The 14,860-nt window shown below is 41.3% G+C and overlaps 1 protein-coding gene across 1 annotated transcript; it reads left to right on the top strand.

Annotated features, from left to right (window-relative positions):
* Window positions 1-421: 421 nt before the first annotated feature.
* Window positions 422-9,882, top strand: skic8 (SKI8 subunit of superkiller complex). The gene is made up of 10 exons (XM_072434795.1): window positions 422-499; window positions 1,327-1,354; window positions 1,445-1,550; window positions 3,333-3,505; window positions 4,792-4,940; window positions 5,019-5,112; window positions 6,841-6,934; window positions 7,593-7,685; window positions 8,666-8,744; window positions 9,676-9,882. Exons 1-10 carry the CDS (start codon window positions 488-490, stop codon window positions 9,763-9,765), a joined length of 918 nt encoding a protein of 305 aa, XP_072290896.1. The 5' UTR covers window positions 422-487; the 3' UTR covers window positions 9,766-9,882.
* The last annotated feature ends 4,978 nt before the right edge of the window (window positions 9,883-14,860 follow it).

Genomic DNA, 14,860 nt, shown 5'->3' with positions numbered 1-14,860 from the left:
CTTTAGGACTTTATTCTTTAGACTTTATTGTCCGTTCACGTTGTATTATTTAGTGCGTCTTTTCTCCAGTAGATGTCAGTGTGGCGCCGCTCGTCACCAGAAGCCACCGGGCACACAGCGGAAGTGACGCCGTTTGTTTATGATGGCGGCGCTGCGCTTAATGAAGCAAACACTCGTGAATCTTTGAATACATCTACATTTCGCTTCGATTACGGTTAGTTTGACATCCATATGAACGCGCCACGTTCTTATTACGAAATACAGACGCGATTTCATGTGTTTTAAATGGCTTTACTTCATGAATACGATAAACAGACAAAGCTCGTAGCGAAACAAGGAGTCAGAACGTGTACTTTTACGCGTTTGATTCCCCGTATTCTTTCTCTGCTCTTTACTATAACTTAACTCGTTTTATTACACTTTGTTTACTTCTGCTTTAGCTTGATCAACGTGAAGTGGCTGGAGTTTAATCACGAGGACCAAAACCATGAGCACTCAAGTAAGTGACATCAACTATACAGCAATATTACTCCAATACAAGTAAAAGTAGCTCAGTTAAATCGTTGCTTAAATTGAAATACTGAAGTATTTGCTGTAGGATTTGCGTAAGTATTGAAATAACTTTTCTATTTTTCATTTTAAATAAGCCTTTGGGGAATTTAAAAACAATTAAAATACTGTAGCTTTACTTCGAAAGACGAGATGCAATTTGTGTGTTGGTCTAATCCTGTTCAGTTCACCCTCTAAAAAACAGTATAAATATTGTAAACGTGTAGATTAAACAGAAAAGAGACACTAGGTTAGAACGTGCCAAGACAGAAGTTCAAAATGCAGTACATTTTTGCATATTTACCGTTTCCATAATAAAAGAAAGAAGAATAATTAAACTTAAAGGGCTGTATTTGACCAAAGAAATTCTTGGTTGACTAAGTGTGTTTAGATTAGTCGACTAAAAGCGAGCAGGGCGTAGTTCTATAAGAGCTTTCAGAACTTTTGTTCACATATCTGACCCAAAATACACACAAAAGATCAGAAAAATGCTTACGTTCAGTCAGTCACAGCTTTTCATACTGGAAAATAACAATAAACTTCCAAATAAAGCTGGAAAAAATTGTCAGTTTCTCCAAAAACTCCAGCTAACTCGGTGTGTTTTCTCCTTTCTGCTGAATCAGAATCAGAAAAAGGTTTAATGCCGTCGTCCGGGAACAAAATTTACAGGCTAGGAATACAATAACGAAGCAAAATATGTCAAATAAGGCACTCTATAACGATGACATGTGCAGCGTGAACCATTTTCTAACTGCGTTTCTTTCTTCCCCGTTTCAGTACAGCATACTTTTCAAACAAGAACACGGTGAGCGGTTTTCATTTCCCGATTTTCTGGGCGCAGGATTTTACCTTAGCGGAAGAACGAACGACTCTAAAACGTGTCACTCTCCCTCAGCGCACGACGACGCGATATGGACGGCGGCGTGGGGCAAGAGCGGCGCCGACGTGTCCGAGACCATCGTCACGGGATCGCTGGACGACATGGTCAAAGTCTGGAAATGGTAAGTCTGTCCCTGATGCAAAGAGAAAGAGGATTTGTGTTTCCCGCAGGATTATACCAGACGATATTTGAATAATTGTTTTGAATACTGACAATTTACAGACTAAATATGTCACTTAATCGTCAAAAAAGGTTTGAAACTCTGTATCTACCTGCGTTGCACCAATGAAATTTCCCCATGTGGGACAATAAAGGAATATCTTATCTTATCTTATCTAATAAAGTAACTACTGTATATCTCTCTTAATAGCAGAACTCTTATAAACAAAACTCTTATAAACAAAACTCTTATAAACAAAACTCTTATAAACAAAAACTCCTATAGACAAAACCTCATTTCCTACTAAGGAATGGAGGGGGAAAATAAATAAAGATTAAAATAAAATAAAATAAAAAACAACTAGCCTAAGACAATACTATGACACTATTGCTTGTGTGTATGACAGTAATTGCACATGGTTAAGTCAGTATTGCACATGGTTAAGTCAGTATTGCACATGGTTAAGTCAGTATTGCACATGGTTAAGTCAGTATTGCACATGGTTAAGTCAGTATTGCACATGGTTAAGTCTGTATTGCACATGTTTAAGTCAGTATTGCACATGGTTAAGTCTGTATTGCACATGTTTAAGTCAGTATTGCACATGGTTAAGTCAGTATTGCACATGGTTAAGTCAGTATTGCACATGGTTAAGTCAGTATTGCACATGGTTAAGTCAGTATTGCACATGGTTAAGTCAGTATTGCACATGGTTAAGTCAGTATTGCACATGGTTAAGTCTGTATTGCACATGGTTAAGTCAGTATTGCACATGTTTAAGTCAGTATTGCACATGTTTAAGTCAGTATTGCACATGTTTAAGTCAGTATTGCACATGATTAAGTCAGTATTGCACATGATTAAGTCAGTATTGCACATGGTTAAGTCAGTATTGCACATGGTTAAGTCAGTATTGCACATGTTCAGGGCTAACAGTGTTTGTTATACAGTCTGACAGCAGCAGGAAGGAAAGACCTATAAGGCCATGTGTTTACGGTAACATTGAAAAAAATCCAGGTCGGTAGGTCGTATATATATACATCTCCACAGGTGATTTTTTTTTCCCCGCAGCTTTTGGATTCGCTCTCACAATTTCACATCCTCGAAATGTACAGCCAGTAAATGCGATAAAATGTTTAAGGTCGAGTTTTCTTTATTTTGAAATCCAGCTCGGGCGGGTTACCTGAGACACACAATTATTTCTTCTTGGCCTAATTAAACTATTAAAAATTACCTTAAAGAAAAAGAAACATCTCAAACAAGGGTCTATAGGGATATTTCTGCTTTTTATTGGATATATGCTTAAATAAATGATTAAATACTTAAAAAAAGATTAACTACTTAAATAAATGATTAAATAAATAAATGCTTAAATACTTAAATTAATGCTTAAATAAATAAATACTTAAATTAATGCTTCAATAAATACATGCTTAAATAAATACTTAAAGAAATGCTTAAATAAATACTTAAAGAAATGCTTAAATAAATAAATGCTTAAATACTTAAATAAATGCTTAAATAAATAAATAAATGCTTAAATAAATAAAGAAATGCTTAAAGAAATAAATGCTTAAATACTTAAATTAATGCTTAAATAAATAAATACTTAAATTAATGCTTGAATAAATACATGCTTAAATAAATACTTTGTACGTTTGACCAAGCCCCTGATGTTTCTGTCAGAGGTTTTGGGCGTGGCCTAACAGGGTGCTGCAGTTGAACGCGTTGTCGTTGTTGCAGGTGTGACGAAAAGCTGGAGCTGCAGTGGACCCTTGAAGGGCACCAGCTCGGCGTCGTCTCCGTCGACATCAGCCAGAACGGGGCCATCGCCGCCTCCAGCTCGTTGGACGCCCACATCCGCCTCTGGGACCTGGAGTCGGGCAAACAGATCAAGTCCATGGACGCCGGACCAGGTTCAGATTGGCCACTTATTGTCCACGTTTGATAGAAAAGGGGACAGAGTGACGCCAGCGCAAAAAGATATGATCATTACAGCGTTTCCCATTCATAAAGGCGCCCATAGGCTTGAGTGGGTGCCCCATAGGCTTGAGTGGGTGCCCCATAGGCTTGAGTGGGTGCCCCATAGGCTTGAGTGGGTGCCCCATAGGCTTGAGTGGGTGCCCCATAGGCTTGAGTGGGTGCCCCATAGGCTTGAGTGGGTGCCCCATAGGCTTGAGTGGGTACCCCATAGGCTTGAGTTGTAATAAAAAGTACTTTAAAAATGTGCAGCTCGCGATTGTTATGGAAAGCCAATATGATCACACTCATATTGGCCATTTGGGAGCGGCGTATTTTCTGACACTTTTACAAAATAAAGCAGCTCTTTTAACGCTGTGTGCCGTAAACTAGCTCCGTAATAAATGTTTTCTTTGTTTGACGTCAGTTTATGGCAATAAAGACGTTGAAATGCGGCGTTAAAAAGCTTTACATTTGACTTGGGACGTCAAGATTATTCAGATTAATCAATAATTATGATTATTCAGGCAACAATACAATCATAAGGACCAAAATTAATAATCGTGACCATTGTAGAAGCAAAAAAAGCTCAAAAAATAGAGCCCATTTTTTGTGGCTGTTTTTTTACTTCTAAAATTGTCACTATTATTATTATTATTTGGCTTTTAAGATTATATTGTGACCTGACAATTCGATTTACATAATAACCTTGAACCCCCCCCGTTTTACCTTCCCTTTGACCACAGATCGTAATCGCTCTAAGCATGTTAATTATCATTCATTTCATTGTAAAGTTGTCTGTATAGACGACTTTACCGGTATGACCAGGTATATTTCCCCACAGCACCATACCAAACATTTAAGACAATATTCCCACAAAACTACAGGTTTATAATGTCCTGCAAGCTGAAAAACACAATTTTATGAGGAAACTAGAATGGAAAAACATGAGTTGACCTGGACTAGACTCAACATTTAAATTGAATTGAATTTACTTTGATTTATTTCATGTTTTTTTTTTATTAATAAATTATTTTATTTTTTTATTAATTCTATTTAATGTTATTATTTATTTTAATTAATTTAATTATTTCTTAATTCTAATTTAATGTATTTATTCTCTTTAATTAATTTTAATGTATTATTATAATTATTTTTATTCATATTTAATTTGGGCCTCATCAGACCACTGACCACACCTTAAACCCTGCACAGTCACATGACCGTCGTTTCTCGTTCTCAGTGGATTCGTGGTCCGTCGCCTTCTCGCCCGACTCCAAATACATCGCCACAGGAAGTCACCACGGGAAGGTCAACATTTTCGGCGTGGAGAGCGGCAAGAAAGAGTATTCGCTGGACACGAGGGGGAAGTTCATCCTCAGCATCGCATACGTAAGTCCTGCCCCCGCCGAGTACGCGCCGCGTCTCCGTCCACGTCTCACTCAAGTGTGCGTTTGTGCCGTTTTGCAGAGTCCGGACGGGAAATACTTGGCCAGCGGCGCCATCGACGGGATCATCAACATTTTCGACATCGCCACGGGGAAACTGCTCCACACGCTGGAAGGTAAAACACAAAGAAATGTGCAGCTAAAAAGAGAAGCGTCGAAACAAAACTTCAATATCACGTGTACTCTCGAGCTCAATGGTAAATAAATACATACATTCTGGAGTGATTGGTGAGATCTGTGGAGAGGCGACGTCGCAGTCCTGTACGAGAGGGCTGCAACAAGTTAATCGATTAATCGATTATTTAAAGTCCCACATGAAGGTTCTGCTGTTTCTCTAATTCTGACTTAGTTTAATGGTGTAGAACCTGTGGTGAATATTGTGGTGAATAGTTTAAAGTGGTATGAAGTGGAGCTGAATCCCTCTGTGATGTCATCAGTGTGCGACACAGAGACAGTTTACACTGACACACTTTTCTGAGTTTAAACCATGGTGGGGCTAAAAGGTGTTTTATGGTATTATTGTGTGTCAGATCAGAACTGTGAACATTTATGTGGCGTTTGGCTCTTGTTTACAGTCTGGTTGCTAGGTAACAGCTGTGGAATGACCTATCTGTGTCATATTTTAATGGTCAAACTGGGGAAAAACAAGCAAAACGTTTAGTAAAATTTATAACTGAAATTGAGACACAACTGCATGAAAAGGATGTGGAAAATGTGGGAAATGTAAAGTGTATTTGATGAAAACTCTTTTAATAAATGTGGATCCTCAAACAGCTTCACTCCAGCTTCACTCGGGTCAAATGTAGAACAAATCTTTCCATCTCGTGACGTTTGCGTCCACAGCAAACGTGTGTGTGCGTGTGGTCGTGTGTGCGTGTGGTCGTGTGTGCGTGTGTGCGTGCGGTCGTGTGTGCGTGTGGTCGTGTGGTCGTGTGCGGGTGGTCGTGTGGTCGTGCGTGCGTGTGGTCGTGTGTGCGTGTGGTCGTGTGTGCGTGTGGTCGTGTGCGGGTGGTCGTGTGTGCGGGTGGTCGTGTGTGCGGGTGGTCGTGTGTGCGTGTGGTCGTGTGTGCGTGTGGTCGTGTGTGCGTGTGGTCGTGTGCGGGTGGTCGTGTGTGCGTGTGGTCGTGCGCGTGTGGTCGTGTGTGCGTGTGGTCGTGTGTGCGTGTGGTCGTGTGTGCGTGTGGTCGTGCGCGTGTGGTCGTGCGCGTGTGGTCATGGTCGTGTGTGGGTGTGGTCGTGTGTGCGTGTGGTCGTGTGTGCGTGTGGTCGTGCGGTCGTGTGTGCGTGTGGTCGTGTGTGCGTGTGGTCGTGTGGTCGTGTGTGCGTGTGGTCGTGTGTGCGTGTGGTCGTGTGTGCGTGTGGTCGTGTGCGTGTGGTCGTGTGCGTGTGGTCGTGTGCGTGTGGTCGTGCGGGTGTGGTCGTGTGTGCGTGTGGTTGTGTGGTCGTGCGCGTGTGGTCGTATGTGCGTGTGGTCGTGTGTGCGTGTGGTCGTGTGTGCGTGTGGTCGTGTGTGCGTGTGGTCGTGTGGTCGTGTGGTCGTGTGTGCGTGTGGTCGTGTGTGCGTGTGGTCGTGTGTGCATGTGGTCGTGTGTGCGTGTGGTCGTGTGTGCGTGTGGTCGTGTGTGCGTGTGGTCGTGTGTGCGTGTGGTCGTGTGTGCGTGTGGTCGTGTGTGCGTGTGGTCGTGTGTGCGTGTGGTCGTGCGCGTGTGGTCGTGCGCGTGTGGTCGTGCGCGTGTGGTCGTGTGTGCGTGTGTGCGCGTGTGTGCGTGTGGTCGTGTGTGCGTGTGGTCGTGTGTGTAAAGGTGTGGTCACAGCGGCTTGACCTTTGTCTGTGTGGTTTGTAGGTCACGCCATGCCCATCCGCTCGCTCACCTTCTCTCCAGACTCTCAGCTCCTGGTCACGGCTTCAGACGACGGCTACATCAAAATCTACGACGTGTGAGTTCAGCGACTTCGGCTGCGCAACGGGTTTAAGTTTGAGCCGGTCCCAGGCTCATATCAAACCCCCATAAAGCCTGGGCGGGGTCCCAGGCCCGTACCATAAAGCCTGGGCGGGGTCCCACCACAGCACAATTGTCATAACAAGAATTATAATAATAATAATCACAATAATTATAATCAAAACTATCATCATAGCCATAATAACAATAACAATCATAGCAATAATAACAAATCAGAATAGAAATCATAACCATAATATCAGAATAATCCTAATAGATCTTTATTTTTACAGTGCTTTTCTGAACAAGTTCCAAAGTGCTTCACACAAAAAGGTTCAAATGTTTTAGAAGAATAAAATCTGATTCAAAATCCACTGCACTTTTTGAAATGGCAATGTTTTCAAACTCTTAAAAGGTGATTACAGATCACATGACCAAACAGCAGCATGTCTTTAACTTTCTCTCAGTCCCATTGACCAGCGTTACAGACTTTCTGAAAGAGAAAAGAATGAAACTGACAAAACCAGCCAGAATAAAAAGTGCTTTACATTAGGCCCATTTCCTGCACGACAGATTGAACTAAAAATACTTCATTTTGCTTCTAAAATATTCCCGTTCTCCTCTGAATCGATCTTCTGTTCATCCATCGTTCGCAGACAACACGCCAACCTGGCCGGCACGCTCAGCGGACACGGCTCGTGGGTCCTGAACGTCGCCTTTTCGCCCGACGACCGCCACTTCGTCTCCAGGTAAAACACTTCAGCGCGACGTATGGATCCGAGCCGTTTGAATTGAGACGTTGACATTATGAATGGTCACGACAACAATCACTAACGATCATTCAAATAACACTGAGATATCCCCGTGTATTCATTCGGGACAACCTCACGATACAATACAGACAATACACATATATCACTCAAATGTGGATACTTGACTACAAAACACCTCAGAACTTAATGTATGACGGGTTTTTACGATTGTTTAATTTTGACTTTATTTAATGTATTTGTAGCTGTTGTACGTATCAATGATAGTTTTACACCAGTCGAGCAGGTATTTGTGGAGGAAATGTGGAAAAATGTGTAGAAAATGACAGGAAGTGACATCACACACTCGCTCCAGATAAAGTTTATGCAGCATTTACACAAAATAAACTACTTTTTTGACTCTTTGAACACTAAATCAACAAAATAAAGTCGATCTCATATATTTTTATTCGTCAAAAAAAGGAAATGGTGACATTAGATGAGTTTTGGCCCAGTGTTTGCTGGGTAATTTCCTACTGTGAAGTACAAACAGGAAGTGAAATTATACATCTAAACAATGAGCTATTCTGTGATAACATTTGTATAATTTTTAGCCACATTTTAAATACATAAAACTTGAGTGCATTCCAGTTCAATGAGTGGTGCGACCTGCAGGGGGCGCTTTAACACCGGGACACATTGTTTAGGTCGTTTAAATCTTATAACTCAACTATTTACATTGAATTAATGCACTTTCACAGCTTTGCCATACAGAATCTTGTGTACATGTTTCGAGTACAGCCTTAGTCTCCATAGAAACGCATGATTATACACAAACCCGCTCTGTGGTGGCTGCCGGGTTCGATATTTCCCTCTTTCGAGGTTCACCGCTCCAGAACGCACTCTGGATAGAGCGCCCTTGACTGCACGTGTTTGGAACGGCCCCGTGTGTAATACAATGTCCCGTTTGTGTCCTTCAGCTCCTCGGATAAAAGTGTGAAAGTGTGGGACGCCACCTCCAGGGCCTGCATCAACACGTTCTTCGACCATCAGGACCAGGTCAGAACAAAACGCCAGAGTCAGAAACCCCGAACCACAACGTGACATTTATTACAAAAACTATATATATATATATAAAAGGTGAAAAGCGTTACACACAACGCAACATATGAAGGATGAAGCTCAGGCTGGACCTTTCACTTATGTCGTCAGGAGAGTGTCTAGAAACAGGAGAGTCTAAAAACATCATGAATCACACTGAGAATTACGCTTAAAGTGACATATGGCGGGTTTGAATGATCCAATTTTGACTTAATTCGATGTATTATACCTGTTGTACATATAAATTATAGTTTTACACCAAGTAAGTAGGTATTTGTGGAGAAAATGTTGAAAAATCTGTAGAAAATGACAGGAAGTGACATCACACCAGGGACACTCATTCCAGTCAAAGTTTATACAGGATTTACACAAAGAAACGACTTTTTTGACTCTTTAAACGTTAATTCAACAAAATAAATTCGCTCTCATATATTTTTATTCGTCAAATAAAGACAAGATAAATAAAAATATAGACATTAGATGAGTTTTGGCCCAGTGTTTGCAGGGTAATTTCCTACTGTGATGTCATCAATTACAACCAGGAAGTTAAATTATGAACCAAGAAAATGAGCTATTCTGGGATAAAATGTGTAGTTTTTAGCTAAATTCTAAATATATTTACCTGAACTTCATTTTAGTGATTGGTGCAACCTGTAGGGGGCGCTTTAAGTTTAAAGACGAGCGTCAGAGGGAGTTAAACTTGGCCCAACATCTTGCTCGAGTAGTTTTCTTTCGTAAACAGCTTCACTTCGTGACGTTACGACAGTTCAGACTCAAACTGAGACACGTGCAGAGTTAGACGAGCTTCTACGGCGTTTCGTAGAACGCGCCAAACCCCGGCAGAACTGGCCCGCGCCCGCCGCACCAACCACTGCGCTTGCTCCCTCAGGTGTGGAGCGTGAAGTACAACAGCACGGGCTCCAAAATCATCTCTGCGGGAGACGACCGCGCCATCCACATCTACGACTGCCCCGTGTGATGCCGAGCGAGAGGCTTTCCGGAGGTTTGACCTCTCGAGTCGCGGGGGAGGGGGAGAGCCAAGTGTCGGGTTGTTTTTGCACTGGCCACGTTCGGTCCAATAAAGTTTGTTTTTGTACATTTTTGCCGTTTCGTCGTTTGAAAACTGTACAATTTGGCATTTGCTAATGAGGAAATGTGTAAAAGAAGTGCATTTCAGGTTTTTTGAACAAGAAGCTACAGTTTGCAAAGGCTTTTCTACAAATCTAGCGAGAACAATGTTTTTTTTAGATCGTGAATGGCCATTTTTTTTAACTAAATTCGACCCAGATGAAGCAACACGATAACGTTTGGTCGACCAAAACCCTGATTAAGAGGTTCTCAAAGACGTACGCAGTGGCTCAAAACTGACATATGGCTCAGGCTGGACTTTAACATTTAACTGTTAACACTTTTTGAAGTTTATACAGTTTACGAGGGCTTTTCAACGAGTCTAGCAAGAACGAATTGTTGTTTTAGATCGTGAATGGCTAAACTACATTTGGTGGCAACAAAATTTGACCCAGATGAAGCTAAAATGATGGCATTTGGTCGACTACAGCTCTGAGCAAGAGGTTCTCAAAGACGTACGCAGTGGCTCAAAACTGGCAAAAACCATCAACACTTTTTGAAGTATCTACAGTTTACGAGGGCTTTTCGACGAGTCTGACACCAACGATTTGTTATTTTAGATCGTGTAAAGGCCATTTTTTAAACTAAATTGGACCCAGATGAGGCTAAAATGATGGCGTACGCTGTGGTTCTCAATGCTCTGGAAACCTTTCAGCATCTCTGCGATCTGCCCGCGCACGTGACCCAAACTGCACGCAAAAGGACGACACTTGTGTTTGTCTTCGTGTATAAAAGAGAAAGATGGGTCGTTTTTACCTGGCCGTGTTTCGCCGAGCGTCACGTTTCCTCTGAAGCGTCAAGTCCCAGGCGTGTGGGGCATGAACCATCCAAACGGTGGCACACTTTGACACGTCGGACCCTTCAAGAGCGGGCTACACTGAGGCCCCTCCAAGACACACCGCTGTCCGTGTCTTCCATCGTCTTTTGTTTGGTACTTTATAAAGACAAAGGTAAGTTTAAGGTAAAAACGACGTTTAGAACTTGTCAGAAACTGTTTAAATGTGCTGAAAGAATGCTCTGCCTCATGATTTACTCCTACATCTTCAGCTAAATCACGCCGTACAATTAACTTCCTGTCGTCCCATTGAAATCCTCATCAGAATGTTGGGTGACCACGACGGCGGTTCCCAAAGTGGGGGTCGGGACACAATTTAAAGACGCAATTTAAACAGTACGACACTGAAACCCGCACAATTAAACCCAATTTTCAACGCTTTAAAACGTAGAAGTCATTACAGAAACCTACTTCAATTTGCTGTGGGGTTTTCACGGTCATTTTGGGGGTCCCGGCCTGAAAAGATGGAGAATATCCCCCTGGACTGAGACGCCGCCGACCGATTAATTGACTGCAAGATTACACCTGCAGACCGTTGTTTTTTTCCCCAACTCCAAAACACACAAAAATGTGTTTCACGTGTCATTTTGGAGTAAATTGTGGCTGGTTTGAGTCATAAAACCTTTTCTTTCAGCACACGGCGTAAGTCAGAGTAAAGTATGAAATGTCGATTATCGATCAGATGCGATTAATCGAATAACTGGTTTCAGCCCTAATCGCCACCGAAGAACAGATTTATACATAAACGGGACAGAAATGGACAAAACTACAGTTTCTCCGAGACTTAAGACCATTACAGCCTTGTGCTCCCTCTGGTGGCACTAAATGGAATCACTGCAAACATTGAACCAAGCATCATTTACAAACGAGCCAATAAATCGTTTAGAGTCCACAGTTTTAAGGTTGAGTCTTTTATTCCATCTCAAAGTCCAGGCGTATAATACACACAACTGTACATTTACCAGGTCGAGTGACATTTAAAGTTCGTTTCGTTTATTTACAAACCCTCTAACGATCTGCGGTCGCTGTGCTTGTGGAACCGGCTGGAAACGTGGAAGTCAGGCTGGGTACGAGAACGGGCTTTCAAAGTGACGAGGCAGAGTAAGCCAGTGTCCGAGTACTCTCTCTGACGTGTACTTTTAGAGCGAAGACGAGAAAGTATCGCGCAGATTGAGAACGATTTGAAAACTAAAACGTGATCTCGAAGTTTTGTATCGTTCCGTCTTTCTTTGCTCAAAGCTGGGAACGTTTCAGCAGATCTCAAACTAAGAAAAACAACTTTATTTTCAGTGTAGTAAAAAAATGTTGTGGCGTGGGAAAGTACAATGTAGTGAAGTATAAAGTAAAAGTACAGCTACCTTTTAAAATTGTACTAAAATAAACTCATTTATTTTATTGTTTGCGCTCTGACCAAATAAACGTTCACTTGGAAACAACTAAACTGTTGAATATTATTAGTTTTATTATTCGTTAGTTCAAAGGTCGTTTTCCTCCCACAGAGACAAAGACCAGGCCTTAAAGTCGCTCCTACAAACACCAAACTGAACAGACTTGAATACATTCTGATAGAACGTACAAAAGGATTTGATCTCTCATTCTGAGCCTGGTTTACTCAAGTTTTAAGTCTAAAAAATGAGGCCAAATTAGAATTTTTTGGCCAATTTTCAGTCAATGAGGATTTTTCATTTTTGTCATTATCTAATACAACAAAATTAAGCAAGAAATGTAAACTTGCTCTGTCCATTTTACAGATTCAAATGTCAAATAGGTGCAATTTTGTCCGTTTTTACACAAAACGCCTGATTTCTTGGTAAAGACTTGACACGATGAAAAACGTGTAATACATTTTTTTCTTACATTCAGACGAGTAAATGACAGAAGTTTCAAATCGCCGTCTTTAAATTTAAGATTGTTTTTCCTCTTCACCTGCAGCGTGGTACTTTTAGTTTTGTACTTAACCACTTTCCACCTCTGAAAAGTGTAGTTTTCCCCCAAAAGAACTTATATTCAGTGCTTTATGAACACTCTAAATCGCTTGAACACGTCGTAAAGGGGCCGTGACGGTAGACAAACGACCCATCATAAAAAAAACGCGCTGCTCGTGGAAGTTTGGGCCGACAAAAACGGGTTCAAGCGCCACATTCGGATAACTTAAAGAACGCGGCGAAAACCAGATATTCAAGTACCCAGCCCTGTGGCAGTGCTGCTGGATTACACCCAGCGAGGTTCAAATGCTGCGTTTCATTGGCAGCGCAAATAAAACGGCGCGAAAACCTTTTGCCATTCAAGACAAACTGAGCACAAAAAACGTCCGCGGAATCGAGTTCAAATTCTGTGTCGCGTTTGCGTTTTGATGAGAGGCTCATTTAAAGTCTTCATCTGCCATATCCAAAACCACAACTGGAGCATGAACTGTCCTTGTGTCCCCGAGCAAGGCACTTTATCCAAACCGACTATCGCGCTGTTTTTTAAAGAACAAATATTATGCAGTATTTGTTTGGTTCTCGGCCTTTAAACCTGCTCTTGACCAACTTTGCTTTGACATCTCATGTTTTAGAATTTGTATTTACTGACAGATTACATTACTTTCCATCAATCACTCATTAGGATTTGTGTTGGCGCTCCATCTACTGGTAGCAGAAAGAATTACCGGTTAGCTTTGCCCTTCCTGAACGTGATTTGAGGCAGAAGCGCCCAGAACAAATCAGTTTATGGACTTAAAAACAGCGACAGATCTCCACCGTCGAGGTCAGACATCCGGGAAAGTTGAAGCTGAGTGTTTTGAGGCTCGGAGCAAGAGAAGCTCACACGCAGGGTTGATGAAACTAGCGTGACTGAAGCTAAAGGCTACGCCAGGTTTGTTTCGGATGTTAGAACAGGGTTAAAAGCTCAGAAAAGTGCTTAATATGTGCCCTTTAAGTGTGATTTTGACCTTTTTCAGGATCCGTCTCGTCTTCACAAACCCAATGCAGTTATTTATGTGTGAAATGGTTGACTATGAACACGTTGCTGGTTTGTTTGCCATATTTTCCTCAAATTGCTGGTAAAACTGGAATTAGCGGCTCACGTGAAATTGAATCCTTTAATGTGATTTTACTCGACTGAAATGTGTTTTTTCTTCGTGAATCTCAAAAAAACCCTGATAGAATTGACATCTTGGCACATGAAAGAGTCACAATTTGCATCATTGACATTTCACAAAATTGCAAAACTGGATTTTCTTCCATCAAAAGCAATTTCTGTTAATTATGATCACATTACAGACCTTTGGTGCCTCAACTTTTTACACTTCAGTAGCTTTGAATGAAGGCCTAAAACTGCACAATTATGGAATGATTTCTTTTTAATAAATAAAAAGGCGGCAGTAATTTGACGACATAATTTAACTTTTAGAGATCAAATTTAACTTTGAGCGCTTGATTTGTGTGCAGAAAATAAAAGCACTCTAGTTAAAAGGTCAATCTAGAGAATAATAATAATAAATCATAGTTTATAATCCACTAGCAAAACCGTTCCCAGTTTACATTTACTAGGTCAAAATGTGTTTGTCGTGGAATTTGGTCAAATGAATAATAATCTTCGGACTCAAACAAGAGTCAAAATATTGATTTCATGGTCTCGGAATTAAAGCTGGTTCAATATTGCAACGATTTAAATTGCACCAAGGCAGAAATGCACTGTTTTTAAAATGAAAATGTTGAAAAAGTGGCCATTTCCATATTCAGTCGTAATTAGCTTTGATCTAGTCTCGGTTTTGTCTCTTTTACGTTTTAATTTTGACACTTTGACTAAAACATTAAAGCTTGAACGTTATTTATCGAGTCCAAAAAGACATTTCGCCATCATTTCGAACACTGCGCAGACCTGACTGTGGCGCTGGTCTTTATTCTTGTAGATAACGATCGTACACTTCCTTTTCGCCCATAGATACTGTAAAACATACTGTAAAAACTGCACTTTGTGAGCTAATCAGACCGCTGCACCAAAGCCTAAAACATTACCAACATCACAAACCTGGAAGAAGTCGGCATCTACGCTCTTGTGCCGTCTGAAAAAGCCACTCTGAAGCTCGGCACGGGCCCGAAAACTCTTAAATACTTCTTCCTCTACC

This window comes from Eucyclogobius newberryi, unplaced genomic scaffold, assembly GCF_026437365.1.
Source record: "Eucyclogobius newberryi isolate DKJ021-1_F unplaced genomic scaffold, fEucNew1.0.hap1 SCAF_7, whole genome shotgun sequence".
In the NCBI taxonomy this organism is placed as follows: domain Eukaryota; kingdom Metazoa; phylum Chordata; class Actinopteri; order Gobiiformes; family Gobiidae; genus Eucyclogobius; species Eucyclogobius newberryi.
Note: the sequence above shows the minus strand (reverse complement) of the source record. Positions and strands in the feature narration are given on the sequence as shown.